General features: G+C 38.6%; 2 protein-coding genes across 2 annotated transcripts; both read right to left on the bottom strand.

The window, feature by feature from the left end:
• Positions 1 to 4,312: 4,312 nt before the first annotated feature.
• LOC310729667 (olfactory receptor 10A5-like) lies at positions 4,313 to 5,206 on the bottom strand (the record flags this gene model as incomplete). Its single annotated transcript, XM_083548126.1, has 1 exon — positions 4,313 to 5,206. One exon carries the CDS (start codon positions 5,204 to 5,206, stop codon positions 4,313 to 4,315), a length of 894 nt encoding a protein of 297 aa, XP_083404252.1.
• A 4,396-nt stretch (positions 5,207 to 9,602) lies between these two features.
• Positions 9,603 to 10,538, bottom strand: LOC310730544 (olfactory receptor 6F1-like; the record flags this gene model as incomplete). Its single annotated transcript, XM_083549563.1, has 1 exon — positions 9,603 to 10,538. The coding sequence occupies one exon, from the start codon at positions 10,536 to 10,538 to the stop codon at positions 9,603 to 9,605; it is 936 nt and encodes a 311-aa protein (XP_083405689.1).
• Between the last annotated feature and the right edge of the window lie 6,126 nt (positions 10,539 to 16,664).

Below are 16,664 nucleotides of genomic sequence, written 5' to 3'. Positions count from 1 at the left end.
TGGGTAAATGCGAGATGTCAGAGGAAAAGTCTACAGTACTCACCATCCGTCGAGGATGTCCTTGTTCTCCACAATACAGGCAGGCTCTGAATGCCAGCCAGCGTTCTCGCTCCTGGGAGGACAGTCTGTGGGAGCCCAGTTGCATGGGTTCTGGTTCTGAGGCTGTAGATAGCGCAGAGGCTTGTGAGGTTTCTGCTTCAGGAGTGCGGCAGGCAGTCAATCGTTGGAAGATGCGATTTGATCTATGTATGAACGCCTCCAATCCCAGGGTGTCGTCGTGTGTTGCCATCGCTAATTGAAGCTCCTGATTTAAACCTCTTCTGTATGTACCAAGCAGTGCTTCCTCGTTCCAACCACTAGGGGCCGCCAGTGTGCGGAAATGGAGGCTGTAATCCACAATGCTATCCGCCCCCTGGCGGAGTTCGAGGAGTTGGTCAGCCATGGAAGTATTACCGGTGCTCGTGCAGATGACTTCCGTGAAGTGTGCTGTGAACGCGGCATATGACGTAATCGCTGGGCTCTCCGCACTCCAGAGTGCTCTCGCCCAAGCCAACGTATGTCCGCGCTTCCGCACTCAGCCGCGCTTTCGGAAAAAACGGCCAGGAGAGCCATCGGGGCTTCCAAGCGGTGGTGCAGCTCGGCTGGAAGCGGCTGACGTAAAAGCTTCGCGGATTGTCTCGGTGTGCTCTTTCACGGGATCATCGGATTCTTCTGGCTGGGAATACATAATGAGGTAACGCTGTTAGGTTTCCTTTTATTCCTGGTTGGTAAAGGTCCGTTCTTCTGTCAGGCTGAAAGAACGAGCAGAAGCCGAAGTTTAACAGAACAAAGATGTGTTTAATAACAAAAGGAATGAAGATAAACCAAACCAGCATTAAGCACGGGATGACAGAATGCACAGGCAGAGAGCAGTTCAATAGATATATCCACAACGACATAGTCCAATGAAAAGAGCAGTCAGAGAGTCCAATGAAAAGAGCAGTCAGAGGGTCCAGTGAAGTTCTCCAGACTAATCGGTAGAACGGACAGGGAGTGTTTGGAAGTGTGTGCTTATGTAGTGTGAGCTGATGAGAGTCAGGTGTGCATGATTAGTAGGACGGGGAGCTGCTAGGAGGAATGTGTGGCTCAAGTGAGGGTGTGGCTGGTGGATCCCTGACAGTTCTCTTCAAAACAGTTAGAAGGAAATTACATATGAAAACATGGTGTGCAGCTGCATTCTGCATCAGTTGAAGATGTCGAATATCTTTCAAACGCAGACCTGCCCAGAGTGAGTTGTAGTATTTAAGTTTTAAGTTAGTGAGAGACTGAATGTATAGCTGAGTGGCCTAAATGGACAGAAAGAGCAAATTCTGCTAATGCTGTATAGGAGAGATTTATAGGTGTGAAAAAAGGTTAACTCAAAGGTTACATGCATTTCTTACATGCACAAAAGTAATAATAGGCTTCAATAAAGAGTGTGGTAAATCTGCATGGCCTATAAAAAGGTTCTCTGCACAGAGCTCTATCGACTTAAGTAAACACACTACCATATTTTTCGGACTATAAGCCACTACATTTTTTGAACCCTGCGGCTCAAACAACGAACTGGCTAATTTATAGATTTTTCCTGGGTTTTTCCCGGTTTCACAAACTTCAAACCAAAAAACTGAGAGACATAACATTAGACCAATGAAATTTCCGAACGGAAATAAAAAAAAAGGAACCTCACCTGTGTTCTGAGCTGCACGGCATCGGGAGAAAAAACTTCCACGTAAGGAGAAAGACAGTGAACAATGACTTTCTTGGTAGGCTACTGTTTAGATACAAGCCGTTGTAACGCGTTGAGACTGGGTCATGGGATAGCTGACTAACTCCAGTTGCAACAGAAATCATACAAGCACAGGTTTCCAAAACTCGTGCTTTTTTTTTTTTTTGCAGCGTTACAGGTTAGTCAAAGAAACTTAGAACTGAGCATCAGAAAATAATAAGGACATAAAACTCGGTCTTGCACACATGCAGTAATAGCGGAAAAATGCGGCAGTAGGCTATTCCCAAAATGCCGCTCTGCTCTTAAAGGAGCCACAACATATTTCATCCTTTAAACCGTGTAAAAGACACTGTCTTTTGTTAAAGCCTGTGTGAAGTTTATTAGTTTTAGTGTGGACACCTGCGGCTTATAGACAGGTGCAGCTTATTTATGTTCGAAATAAAAATATTTGTCAAATTTAGTGGTTGCGTCTTATATATGGGTGCGCTTTATAGTCCGGAAATTACGGTATATTAACAATATTCAATGTTTAATGCATGCTGGCAGAATAATTTTTAGAATATATTATTTTATTAATTAGGAGAAATGCTTTGCCATAGCAATATCCAATACCTAGCAGCCTACAAACATGGCAGTGATCACCAGAACATAATTTCATACACAATCACTGCCAAGGTTTAAATGGACTTTGTTTGTTTACAATATATAATCAGTTTATCGCAATGTTTCTAAGTTTCTTAAAATCTAATTTTTTATTTTGCCTAGTTAAGTCTTGAAAAAAAGGCCCTTACATCAGCATGAAACTTTTTCAAAGTTGCATTTTTATTTTGGGTCTTTTTGCACAGACCTCAGGATATAGTGCATTGAAGGACCTTAACTGTTTAATTCTGGAGCAATGGATAATATTAAGCTACTGATCATATTGAACACAGAGAGAACACATATGACATGATATGATTTATTAATAAGATAAATGTTATTTATTTTAAAAAAGTATATTCAGATTTACATTTATATATCATATGTTAAATCTGGATTTACAAAATATAAGAAAAAATATAAAAAATGTATTTGTAGATGTTTTGATGTAATAAACATTGCTAAAATGTATTAATATAGTTTAATTAAATAGCAATCGCCTTGCTATGGGAAACAGATAATCAAAAAAGTAGCCAATAGGCACAACATTACTGAAAAAGTTTGGTTTATATAAGATATGAAATAAAACTATTTAGCAGTTAGGAATAAACTAATTTATTTTATTTAGACTGAGATATTTAAAATCAGTAGATCAATTTTAGAAATGTTATTGCATTATGTTGAAAAATATAAGGTTATTTGCTTTATTGAAGCTGTACTAATCTACAGCCTTTTCCAACATGACAATGAAGACGTGGAATTAATTAAATGCCTTGCCTAACTTAGTTAGTCTTTTTTCAACGGTTTCGAAAGTAATTTATGTTTAAGAGATCTAAGATGGGTGGACTTTTCAATAATAATGAAGTATTTGTTATCCTATCAATAAGATGATATAAGTAAAAACAGCAAGGTATTGTACGTACTGTACTTAATACAGGAAGGGAAACATTCCTACGATCAGATTATAGCCACAACTTGTGACTTGTTGACCCTCCCATATTGAAAATTATAAATAAGGCTAACAGAATGCCTATGTATAATTAGATTATAGCAGTCAAAGGTGCATACAGGTACTGTATATTACACAAATATCTGCCATCAAGTCATTCATGCTGTATCATTACAAGCAACTGTATAAATTGACCCATAAATATAAATTTTGTTAGGGTTTACAAAGTGAAAGTTATGTAATCAAAATTAGAGTCTGAAAGAGCTAAATTAAAGATTCTTATGTATTTCTGAATATTGGTCAGCTAATATAGTGAAAAGGACAATTGAGTTCCCTCACAGTGAAACAATAAAGATCTCATATAAAGAACACAAAATATTATTGAATTATTTTGACATATTAATATTTAGAAACTTTAAGATCTATAAACAATACAAGCAATCAAAGGTTATACGGTTTACACAAATATACAGCCAAATATATAGGTCCACACTTGACCGTAACATTCATATGAGGCTGCACAGACCCCAACCACAAATGAACTGTGCACCTATAGAAAGAATTTGAACACCAATTCCTTTTCAGGCTTTTATGCCAGATTCAGTGTCCAAACTCATGTGCTCTTGTGGCTAAATAACTATATAAACATATTTCAAAACCTAGTTGAATGTCTACTTAGAAAGTGGAGACTGCACTTATCGCAGCAATTGGGGACCCACCATATTAATACCAATGGTTTTAAAATTAGGTATTTAATGGTGAGAAGTTTACAGACCTTCAGCTATATAGTGCATGTACAGTATAAAATGTTATCTCTTACTATCTCCAGTCCTAGTAATTATTAAAATGCCTGGCCTTACTTTGTTATAGCCTGCACCTGAGAAACTGAAGTATTCTTTTTAAAAATTTTCACTATGAATTTTCTGAAGTCCTTTGTGTTGAAGACTAAAGGACTAAATGATTGGGTTTGTTGAGGACTAAATGATTGGGTTTAACATGGGTGGAATTGTGAATGATAGTGAAGTATTAATTATTCTTGCATTAGGATGGATAGTGGATGTTAGAACAGCAAGGTATGTACTCAAAATTGGAAGAAAGAATATTCCTACTACTAGCAGATGAGAGCCACATGTTTTGAGGGCTTGGAGACGACCCTTCCATGTTACAATCTTGGTTAAGGCCAACAGAATGCCTATGTATGATAAGACTATCGCAGTCAAAGGTGCATAGAGGTATATTTTTGTACACAATTTTGCTATGAAGTAATTTATGCTGTTGTCATTACAAGCAATTGTATAAATTGGCCCATGGTCACAAAAAAAGCTTTTGACCTGATTGGTTTTACAGAATGAAAGTCGAGTAATCAAAAATACCATTGTGAAATGTATGACAAAATTAAATAACCATATTGCTGTTAAAGTTGCAAACATAGACGAGTTATTTACAATTGAATGGTATCTCAGGGGTAAGCAAATGGCAATGAAACGGTCGCATGCCAGGACAACAAGAGTTAAAGCCTCTCCACCGTAAAAGAAAAATGTAAAAAACATGTTAGCCAAACATGCATTATAGGATATGTACTGTGAATCAAAAAGAAATGTCTTCACGAGGTAGGGAATTAGTGTGTTTGTTTCACCAAAGTCTGACAGAGCTAAATTAAAGATTCCAATGTATTTAGGAATATGCAGATTTTTGTTCACTAATATCACAAAAAGGACAAATGAGTTTCCACACAGAGAGATAATATAGACAAAAATTAGGAAAACAAAGTAGTACTGGCTGAAAGGTAACCCGGAAAATCCACTGATGAAAAAGTACTCAGGACGCACAAATGATGCATTTTGTAATAAACTGGAGTTCAGTTCGCTCATGATGAAATGAACTTTACTGCTGTTCACGTCCTTTTTTTTTTTTTACCTGAAAGTATAACCTTAATTTAATAAATAATTGAATAGATACACATAGTCAACATAGTTCATGTTATTTAAAGTATTTAAGCTGTAAAAGCATTAATATCTTGAAAACATCATTTATAATACTTTTAACACCAACATTTTAGCAGTGAACATTAGACTTAAATTATTACAACATTTAACTTTACCGTTGGTGTTTATTTTTCTGCAGGATACTGATTATCTTGTATTGTTAATTCAACTTGCATGCTTTAAATATATAAATGAAACATTTTATTCTCATGTGATAGCTCAGATAGTGACACTAATATACTCATCTGCTAGTATCATATGGTTTTATAACCCTGTTGGTACGTTTTAATTCTCCTCTTTTGGGAACAAGAGGGAAGGGCAAATACATTATATATGAATAGAAACATGTTGGGGATCATTAGAAACCTTAAACAAACAATAGCAACTGTAAACAAACAAATAAAAACCAAAATGTATGAGAAGAATTATACAGTCGCTCATCATGTCTGTTGTGAAAAGCGCTATAGAAATAAACTTGACTTGACTTGACTGTATGTTCACAAGACCTGTATGTATTATATTTGTTTTCAAGAGGAGATTTTTATTGTAGGTGTCATACATTACAAACTTTTGTGCTAAAAATTTCATGAATCTTCTATTTTTAACAAAGGAATCTATAGTAACTATATTGTGTCTGGATCCATGAGGTTAAAAGGTTAAACTCAAGAACCATGAGATGGCAATGGCTTAGAGCTGCAATTGCCATGAGCAGTTTTGCATTCAGGTGCCCACCAGTGAGCAGTTGATAACCTAAACAATGATGAAACTATAATGCATGGATTTTTCTTTCACCCAAATGAGGATGGGTTCCCTTTAAGTGTGTTCCCTTTAAACCAGTGAGAAGGACATTACATATGAAAGCATGGTGTGCAGCTGCATTCTGCATCAGTTGAAGATGTCGAATATATTTCAAACACAGACCTGCCCAGAGTAAGTTGTATTATTTAAGTTTTAAGTTAGTGAGGGACTGAATGTATAGCTGAGTGGCCTAAATGGACAGAAAGAGCAAATTCTGCTAATGCTTTATAGAAGAGATTTATAAGTGTGAAAATAGAGTTATTCAAAGGTTACATGCATTTCTTACTTGCACAATGCCAATTTCCTAATAAAAAGAAGGTTTCAATTAAGAGTTTGGTAAATCTGCATGGCCTATAAAAAAGTTCTCTGCACAGAGCTCTATCGACTTAAGTAAACACACTCTATCAACAATATTCAATGTTTAATGCATGCTGGCAGATTAATTTTTTATTATATATTATTGTATTTATTAGGAGAAATGCTTTGCCATAGCAATATCCAATACCTAGCAGCCTACAAACCTCAATGTTTTTAAGTTTCTTAAAATCAAATTCTTTATTTTGCCTAGTTAAGTTTTGAAAAAAAAGGCCCTTACATCAGCATGAAACTTTTTCAAACATACACAATGTGTTGCATTTTTATTTTGGCTCTTTTTGCACAGACTTCAGGATATAGTGCATTGATGGACCTTAACTGTTAAATTCTGGAGCAATGGATAATATTAAGCTACTGATCATATAGAACACAGAGAGAACACATATCTGACCATATTTTATGTCATTTTATTTCATAACTAACGGGCATTGTCATGTGTAAATGCACCTAAGTGTGATTAACTTTGGTTTACATTTCCTTTATGCAATTTCCCACAAGAGCATTTTGTGTGTGTGTGTGTGTGTGTGTGTGTGTGTGTGTGTGTGTGTGTGTGTGTGTGTGTGTGTGTGTGTGTGTGTGTGTGTGTGAGTTTAGCAAGTTAATTATCTCATTTAAGATTATTCCCAAGCTGAGAAACAAACCAAAAAACCTTCACCCTGTTTATTCTTTCATACTAGCTACTCCTGAGTCCTCATTCCCTCTCTGACTAGGGTGTCACAGTGGTGGCAAAAACTCAGGGGATTTGTGACAAATATGTTATCGTGGAGACCTCAACCCTAGCTGAGCACAAGCCTCTCGACAATTTACACCAAGTCAATCAACAGGTCAAAATAAAAAAAAGGACAAAGTGGCTGTAAGGACAAAGTGGATTGAACCTATATTCATACATGTATGAGAGGCCCTGCAACTCTCTAAATGATTTTCCTTTTGTTAATTACTGAATAGCCATGCCCAGCAGTATCTTAAAAGCTTTCTTTCTGGGAGAATTACCAAGAGAGTCGTTTATCGAGCAGTGTTCTTGAAATGAGAGCAGAACAGAAAGCGATTATTAAGATAAGCCCTACATTAATTGCAAACTGTGGCATGCCTTTTAGGTATTAGATTAAGTCAGGACTAGTAGTTTTGCTTTACATCTGGCTTAAAAATTGAAAGTCAGTCCACTTCCAGAGCTGGGAAACTTGGAAGTAGAGACCTGCACATGACGGATTTTTTTGTCCCTCTCCCGGCTGCAAAAGCCTGCAGGTAAAATGTATTAATAGTTTTATTTTAAATGCACTTACTGCTTCTTCCTGCTACTCTGCTTTTTTTTTCACTTGCTTTCCTTTTTAATATAAATAAAAAAAACTAAATGGAAAATAAACAGTTTCATTTTATTTTAGTTTGACTTTTTGTGTAAATTATGAACATTGACAAACAAGGAACTTTTCAGAACATAGAACATTAACTGAAACAATATTTTTCTACAGTAATGAAGTAATATCTGTAGCAATCCACCTCTGTCTTGCACTTCAGACATTTTGCCTTGGTGTGCTTTAGCAGTCTACCGCTTATGAACCACGTGAGAGTTAGCTTCCAACCTTGTGCCTGTAAATCGTTTTATTTTATTTAAGTTGCTATTGTTGCATTTGTACAGTATATACATAAAAGTTTGTTTATTTTTAGTAATTTGTTTTTTATTTTATATATTTTTAAGACCATTCCGCAAATAATTTTCCTGCAACCGGCCTACACATGAGTATTTTCACCCATCAAATCGTTTGTGTCAGGTCCCATGGGTCCTGCGGAAGTGCAGATCTCCTCTTGGAAGCCAAGTCAACACCTTAGCACCTTGATCAATGCTACTCACTTCACCTGTCTGTATCTTTAATGTTATGAATGAACACTGTATGTCATATACAATTTATTGTTTATCATTTACAGTGGAACCCGGTTATCTCGCCCTCGGTTACCTCGACAACCCTATTAAGTCGACGTTTTTGAAGTGGAACCGCCAAATTCTCGCTTTTTTTAAGCATTTTTTATCGGTTTTATGTCGCCGAACCCTGATATCTCGAGCACAAGGGGGGAAAAATTTGCCATTTAACGTCGGTTATCTCGGTGCAGCCGCAGAAGAACTCGCGGAAGTGGCGGAAAAATCAAGCCTTACAGATGCTACAGGTGTTGTATTGTATACTGGTGAATCTCTGCTGTTAGTTAGTGCTAGTGTACGTAGTGTTAGTAGGGGCACGGCGCGGCGCGGCATTGGGAAGAAAAGAGCAGCCGATGAGAGAGTGCCGGTGGGAAGGCACGTACCGGAAAATGCATGAGCGATAACAACGACCGCCGTGAACCAACATATACCAACAATAACAGAAGTTTAAATAGGAGCTGGTGATGATGCTAAACGAGCACCATATGTGCGCTATTAAAGCCGGGAGCTTCAAAGAAAGAGGCCGAGAAAGCACCTGACACGCTGAAGGGGGCGTGGCAGGTGGATTCATGACAGATAAACATGTACTGTATGTATTTTTATAACATGCCTTCATCAAACAAATCGCGACAACGCTGTTGTGTAAAAAAAACCTTCAAAAACACGTGCATGCACATTCTCATTTATTAACGCACATCATGTACATAAAGAAATTTCAAGCATGTTAATATATTGCCGCCATTTTGATTTTCGTTTATCTCGATCATCGGTTACCTCGATGCTTTTTGGCGACCCCCTAGGACATCGACATAACCGGGTTCCACTGTATATAGTTTTAGAGTAAAATAGTTTACCCCATAATCAGATTCAGTGTTTATTATTGTAAAATTAAAAAAACATAGTTTTATTCATAGTCAAAATCCTAAACTACTTTGACAATTTATATATATATAATAAATAATGTGGATATAAGACACAGATAAAATATTTTTAAATTAAATAATTAATTTATTCAGATTACTAACTGATGTTAGGTTCAGAATACCACACACACACACACACACACACACACACACACACACACACACACACACACACACACACACAGAATGAGAGAGAGACTCCTTCTTTATATTGTTTATGATTAGTGGGCCTATAATCCTATTACTCACTTTTGCTGTAAATGTTAAAAACAGCATATCATTCGTTGCTTGTGCCAACTCTCACAGTTCTCAGTATTTTGTTTCTAATCTCTTTGGTTCTAAAAGAATATATAAAAGGATTTACTAAGGACGGACCAAGAATTGTGCCAATTCTGAACCCATGTCGCATCTCTAATGTAAGAACTATACCTGTCCTAGTTAAAAAGGTTATAAAAAAAGTAGGGCCGTAATAACACACTACAACCATCAAATGACTAAAGCATGTGTTAAATACTTTTTTCTTGCTACCTTTTGAGTTAATTTTGAAAAGAACTATCATTATATAAGACACACAGATGAAACTAAATGTTCCAAACAGAAGAATGAAAGTTACAATTGCCATTAAATCAAAATATGGGTTAGGATCTACACAGGTGGCTCTGACAACAGATCCATAATCACAAAACATGAATTTAAGCGTAGAGTAACAAAATGATAGAGGAAGAACAGTTCCAGGTATGACAGATATTGCAGCAGAACCCAGAATCCACAGTATGAAAGTAAGTATTACAGAACGAACATTTGTCAAAATTGAATGGTAATGCAGTGGCTTAATTACGGCAAGTAATCGGTCAAAAGCCATGACAGAAATAGTAAACACCTCCATCACAAAGCCTAAACCAAACACATACATCTGAACAATGCATGGTGCAAAAGATATAGTTTTAAAACCAACTAAAAGGTTTCCTACCATTGTTGGACATGAACATGAACAATAGAGCATGTCCACAATTGCTAAATTGCAGATGAAGAGATACATTGGCTGGTGTAGACGTTTATCCATGGCAATAACACATATGTTTGTCAGGTTCCCAAGCATTACAAGAAGATATAAGGTAAGGATGACAATTCCAACAGTCATTGGTTTTTCAAAATTGTCAAATCCTGTGATGATAAATTCACTGATTGTTTTCCTGGAAAGATTCTGAGACATATTTACCCCTATTGTAGCTCTATTATAGTTCAAAATAATTAAAGTGGCACTATTAAAGTACAGTACTTTAAGTAAGACTGGAACTTTATATCCAGTCATCTGGTACTGTAGAGCTCTTCTATTATACCATCATAATGCTGCATTAGGCATCCAGTGCTCATCTTCTGGCAAAAGGGTAAGAACTGGTCTGAATAAAAGTTAATGGTATCTATATAACCACATTTGTTGAAGCTCATTGGCTACATCAAAAAGATTACGTTGCTTCTGTACTATTCCCAATGCATTACACTATATAATACAGTTGTTTGCAATGTTTCAGCATGTGTGCATTAATTCTGTTATAAGGATAAATATTTCACATGATTGTCTTTTATGTTATGTACAGTACATTTTACTGACAAAATTAGTAAATTCAACATTATTCATTATAATCAACAATTATACAAAATAAAAATTACATTTATAATGAATAATAATTTGTGACTTCAAAGTTAATTACAGTTAACAGAGTTTAATGTCAACATAATATGAAATTAGGAGTTAATAATACAAATGTGGGATCAAGAGGTACTATAAGGTTTTGAATTGAATATGACTTCTTGTAGATTTTGATTATTTAGCGAACTGAGATATTATGAGCAAATTTGAGGGATGAAGCCAGACAAAATATAATCCTAAAGATATCCATTAATGTCAGGCATAGGTAAGCACATGTTTAATCTCTTGGGCTCACCACATGAAGGATGGGGTGGGGGTATAAATGCACTGCTAGTGAAACACAAAATATCACTTATCTTCAGGAGTCTGGGCTAGGGTGAAAGCTGAAAATTTGTTTACTAGATTCTGTATAGTCTTATATTCACATAAAGTATGTGTTCCTAAATTCAAATTCTTACAATATCTATAAAAAAATTTCTCAGTTTCCATTGTGGTGGAAAGCTAATATTGTATCGAACATCATATTAAATGAACATAATTTTTTACTGACATTGGATACAAAATTATCATTAACATTTACAATTACACAATTTTACACAGAATCCTTGTTCCAGCATGCCAGTGCCCTATGCACATTTTGAACTTTATAAAAACATGGTTTGCCAAGGCTGCTGTGGAAAAACTGGAGTGGCTTGTTCAGAACCTTTCTTTAATCCCACTGAACACCTTTTGGGATAAATAGACTGTGTTCCAAGCATTCTCTCCTAACATCAGTGCCTGCTCTCATTAATGTGTTTGTAGCTGAATAAGTACATATCCCTAAAGCCTTGCTTTAAAATCTAATGGAAAGCTTTGTGGATGTTATTGTTTAACTGGCATAGAATACTTAATTAACAGATATCTATGTGATAGCCAGGTGTCCATGTATTTATTAACATTTATGTCTCTTTCTGAAAAAGGGAGAACAACAGTTTTTATCTTCTCTAGTGGAAAAGATGGCGATTGCCTATGGAAATACATATTAATTAATTTTTCATTTATTTTCCTTAAAATTTTTAAGGCATGAAATTTTCTCAACAGTGTTTGGAATGTCTTGGTAGAGTGAGTGAGGTCTCTAGCATGAGAGATAAATCACATGCTGTATGAGACAGCTTTCCTCAGCCAAGATTGAGATTTAAGCTTGTGAGATATGGCTAGGAAAACTATATGCGGTTCCTGGGTCTGCCCTGAGCCTTAACTAGATGAGAGATACCAAAATCACCTGAACTGTCTTTCTCATTACCCAGAGGGACTATGGCTGCTGGCAAGGATTGATAATTGGTATTAAGAAATTGCTCCTAAGGTATCAAATTGATTTAAAGCTTTGTCAAAAGATCTAATCTAATGAAACTAATGTAATGAAATACAAGTATTGAAACATAACAAGGCACTGATTTAATCCTTTATTTATATGTTTGTTTGTTTGTTTGTTTGTTTTTATGAACTGGCATCATATAGACCTTAAACAAAATATGAGTTAAATAGAAAAACGCAATGCAAGCAGAGAACCTGAAAACTGTGTAATTTAACTTTTGTTTGTTCTATACGTTTTTTATGCATATAGTTATTAAAAAAAAACTTTAAGAAAATAAACATATTATAAAGCACACTTTTAATTTAGATTGCAAATAGCCTTTATTTAAATGGCTACACGATAACAGAAAAGCATAGTAGAAGTAGTGTAATATATAGTTTTATCTAAAGTGATCTTTCCAAGATGGCGCCGGTGAGGTCGGCTGCCGTCACGACTGCTCCGGCTACGCTTTCTATGTTTTTGTTTATTTTGTTCTTTTATTTAAGTAGTTACACTTCCATCTACACAAAATAGACATCATTAGATATGACAGAGACACTCTTATATCTATTGGTGTACAATGCACTCACTTTTCGCCGTTTTTAAACCCAGACTCATGCTGGCCGAGCGAGATCCTGAGGGAGAACAAAGGACGCGACCCGTACCGGCGTCCGCGAGGGAAACAAGCCGGCGTCAGGAACAAGCTGAGGGCACGCGCAAACCGCGCTCCCTTACCTAGTATCCTGTTAGCCAACGTCCAGTCACTGGAGAACAAGCTCGACGACCTCAGGGCAAGGGTCAAATTCCAGAGAGACATTCGGGACTGCAACCTTCTCTGCTTCACCGAGACATGGCCGAACCCAGCGGTACCGGACCACGCCATCCAGCTGGCCGAGTTTTTCTCGGTTTACCGCATGGACAGAACACTGGAGTCGGGGAAGTCAAGAGGAGGTGGAGTCTGTCTGATGGTGAACAACCACTGGTGTGACAGCGCCAGCATTGTTCCTCTTTCATGCTCCTGCACACCAAACCTGGAAATACTGACCATCAAATGTCGGCCCTTTTATCTACCTCGGGAATTCAGTTCGGTCATAGTCAGTGCCGTTTATATTCCACCTCAAGCGGACATGGACACTGCAGTATGGGACTTACATGAGTCACTAACGCATACAGCATCGGGATGCTGCGCTCATTGTGGTCGGAGATTTCAACAGTGCCAACCTCAAGCGCGCACTCCCGAACTTTCACCAGCACATCACCTGCCCCACCAGGGGCGAGAGAACACTGGGCCACTGCTATACAACATTCAAGAACAGCTACAAGTCACAACCACGTCCACCGTTTGGGAAATCGGACCATGCCGCCATCTTCCTCATGCCTGTTTACAAACAAAGGCTGAAACAGGAAGCTCCGGTTCAGAGGGAGGTCGCGCGTTAGACTGACCAATCGGTGGCCGCTCTGCAGGACGCTTTGGATGACGCAGACTGGGACATGTTCTGGCGCAGCTATGATGACGTCAACATGTTTACAGAAGGGGTTGTGGGATTCATCCGGAAAACTAGCGGATGATACGGTGCAGAAAACCACCATCAGAACGTTTCCCAACCAGAAGCCGTGGGTGGATAAAACCATCCGCGAAGCTCTGAGATCCCGCTCCGCTGCCTACAACACGGGGCTCACCACCAGGGACATGGAAGAGTACAAGGCTGCGTCTTACAGTGTTCGCAGAGCGGTGAAGGATGCAAAGCGGTGCTACAGGAGGAAACTAGAGTCACAGTTTCAAATGGTGGCTCCAGGAGCCTGTGGCAGGGACTAAGGACAATAACGGACTATAAAACACCATCTTCTAGATTGGTGAATGCGGACGCTTCTCTGGCAGACGAGCTAAACACCTTTTACGCTCGTTTCGAGGCTGCAGCTAACCACGCTAGCGGCGCTAGCGGCACAACCAGCGTGCACGCCGAGAGAGCCGGAGAGGTAAACACATTCACCATCTCAGAGCATGACGTGAGGAGGGCATTCAAGAGAGTGAATACCAGAAAGGCAGCAGGACCAGATGGCATCACAGGTCGGGTTCTAAAAGCCTGCGCTGACCAGCTAGCACCGGTGTTCACTGAGATATTCAACCTCTCACTGGAACAATCTGTTGTCCCCTCATGTTTTAAACAGTCCACCATTGTTCCTGTCCCGAAGAAACCCCAGCCCGCCTGCCTCAATGACTACCGCCCTGTAGCTTTGACCTCAGTAGTGATGAAGTGCTTCGAGAGACTGGTCAGAGACTTCATCACTGCATCACTACCAGACACACTGGACCCATTACAGTTTGCATACCGTCAGAACCGCTCTACTGAGTATGCCATTGCTCATCTCCTCCACACCACGATGAGCCACCTGGACCAAAGAAACGGGAATTATGCAAAGATGTTGTTCGTGGACTACAGTTTAGCGTTTAACACCATAATTCCCTCCACACTCACCTCTAAGTTGGAGGTCCTGGGACTCAGCCAGCCGCTGTGTCAATGGATCTCTAACTTCCTGACAGACAGACTACAAGCCGAACGGGTGGGAAAACACACCTCATCCACCCTCACCCTCAGCACTGGAGCTCCCCAGGCTTGTGTTCTGAGCCCCCTGCTGTACTCGCTGTACACATATGACTGTGTGGCCACATCCAACTCCACCACCATCATCAAGTTTGCTGACGACACTGTTGTGGTGGGCCTGATCAACAACAACGGCGAGACGGACTACCTACAGGAGGTTAAAAACCTGAAGAGATGGTGCCAGGAGAACAACCTTCTCCTGAACGTCAGCAAAACTAAGGAGTTGATCGTGGACTTCAGCACAAAGCGGGACTGGTCATACCAACCACTAAACATCTGCGGGACTCCAGTGGAAAGAGTGGACAGTTTCCGATACTTGGGTGTTCACATCACACAGGATCTGTCTTGGTCCTGTCACATTAACACCCTGTTGAAGAAGGCCCGGCAGCGTCTGTACCATCTGAGACGCTTAAGGGACTTTAAACTACCCTCTCAGGTGCTTAAGACTTTCTACACCTGCACCATTGAGAGCGTTCTGAAGCATCACTTCCTGGTTTGGGAACAGCACCATGCAGGACAGACGAGCCCACCAAGCTCCCTGACCTGCAGGACATCTACAGCACATGGTGCCGGACCAGAGCCAGGAAGATTGTGAAGGACCTCAGCCATCCCAACAATGGACTCTTCTCTTTGTTGCGTTCAGGGAAACGCTTCCGCTCCCTGAAAGCGAACACAGAGAGAATGAGGAGGAGCTTCTTCCCACAGGCCATTCGGTGTTTAAACCAGGAAACACCCAGGATCTAAAAGCTGGTCCACTCTCTCCATCATCACACTTCTCTGTACATACCTCACCTCTCGCACCACGTCACTTTAAACTCTGGACTTGCACAGCAAAGTGCACTTTATATTTATTTATTTTATACCACACCATTCTGCACACGGACACTTTATGGTCACTCTATACTGCACACGGACACTTACGGACCCTTACACCACACCATACTGCACACGGACACTTTATAGACACTTTACACCACACCATACTGCACACGGACACTTTATGGACAACCCACCACTAAAATTGTTTATTGTTTACACTTTGGTACACATTGTTTACTGTTTCACTGTCTACTGCCATAAGGATTTTCTTTGTATATACATTTTTCTCTTTGTTTACATACCTATCTTTAATTATCCTTTATACCTTATATTTTATTTTATACAGTTTTTATACTTTATTTATCTGCTTTTTTTTTCTTTCTCCCCACCCTATTCCCCTCTTGCCGGACCGTCGTATAAAGGATTTCACTGCATGTCGTACCCTGTATGTATGTGTATGTGATGAATAAAATTTTATTTGATTTTTGATTTGAAATAAAATGTGCACCAAATCTTTCTATATTATATGTTTCCCTACTAGAAACCACCTCTAAACTTAGAGCACATATTTGTTTTGTAATGAGTATGTCCACAGAACACAGATATTGTGCAAAAATCCCTCAGTCACCACACTGAACTATTTGGAATTAATTACACTGTGGCCAATGCTCCAGGCCTTCTCTCCTAACATCACTGTCTAATCTAACTTTTGTTTTCTTTAACTGAATAATCACAATCTAATGGGAAGCTTTCCCAAAATACTCAGGTTATGATAGCAACTTTGGAATTATATGTTCAAAAAGAACATATGAATGTGATTGCTGGTGTCCATTTACTTATGGTTATGTATGTATGAAAGTGAGAAAGACAGTATTTATCTGTTCTAGGAGAGAGAATGGTGATTCCACAAAAAAATATATTCATTCATTTATC

The sequence above is a fragment of the Silurus aristotelis genome (genome assembly GCF_946808225.1).
Source record: "Silurus aristotelis genome assembly, chromosome: 8".
In the NCBI taxonomy this organism is placed as follows: Eukaryota; Metazoa; Chordata; class Actinopteri; order Siluriformes; family Siluridae; genus Silurus; species Silurus aristotelis.
This window is presented reverse-complemented; position numbering and strand designations above follow the sequence as displayed.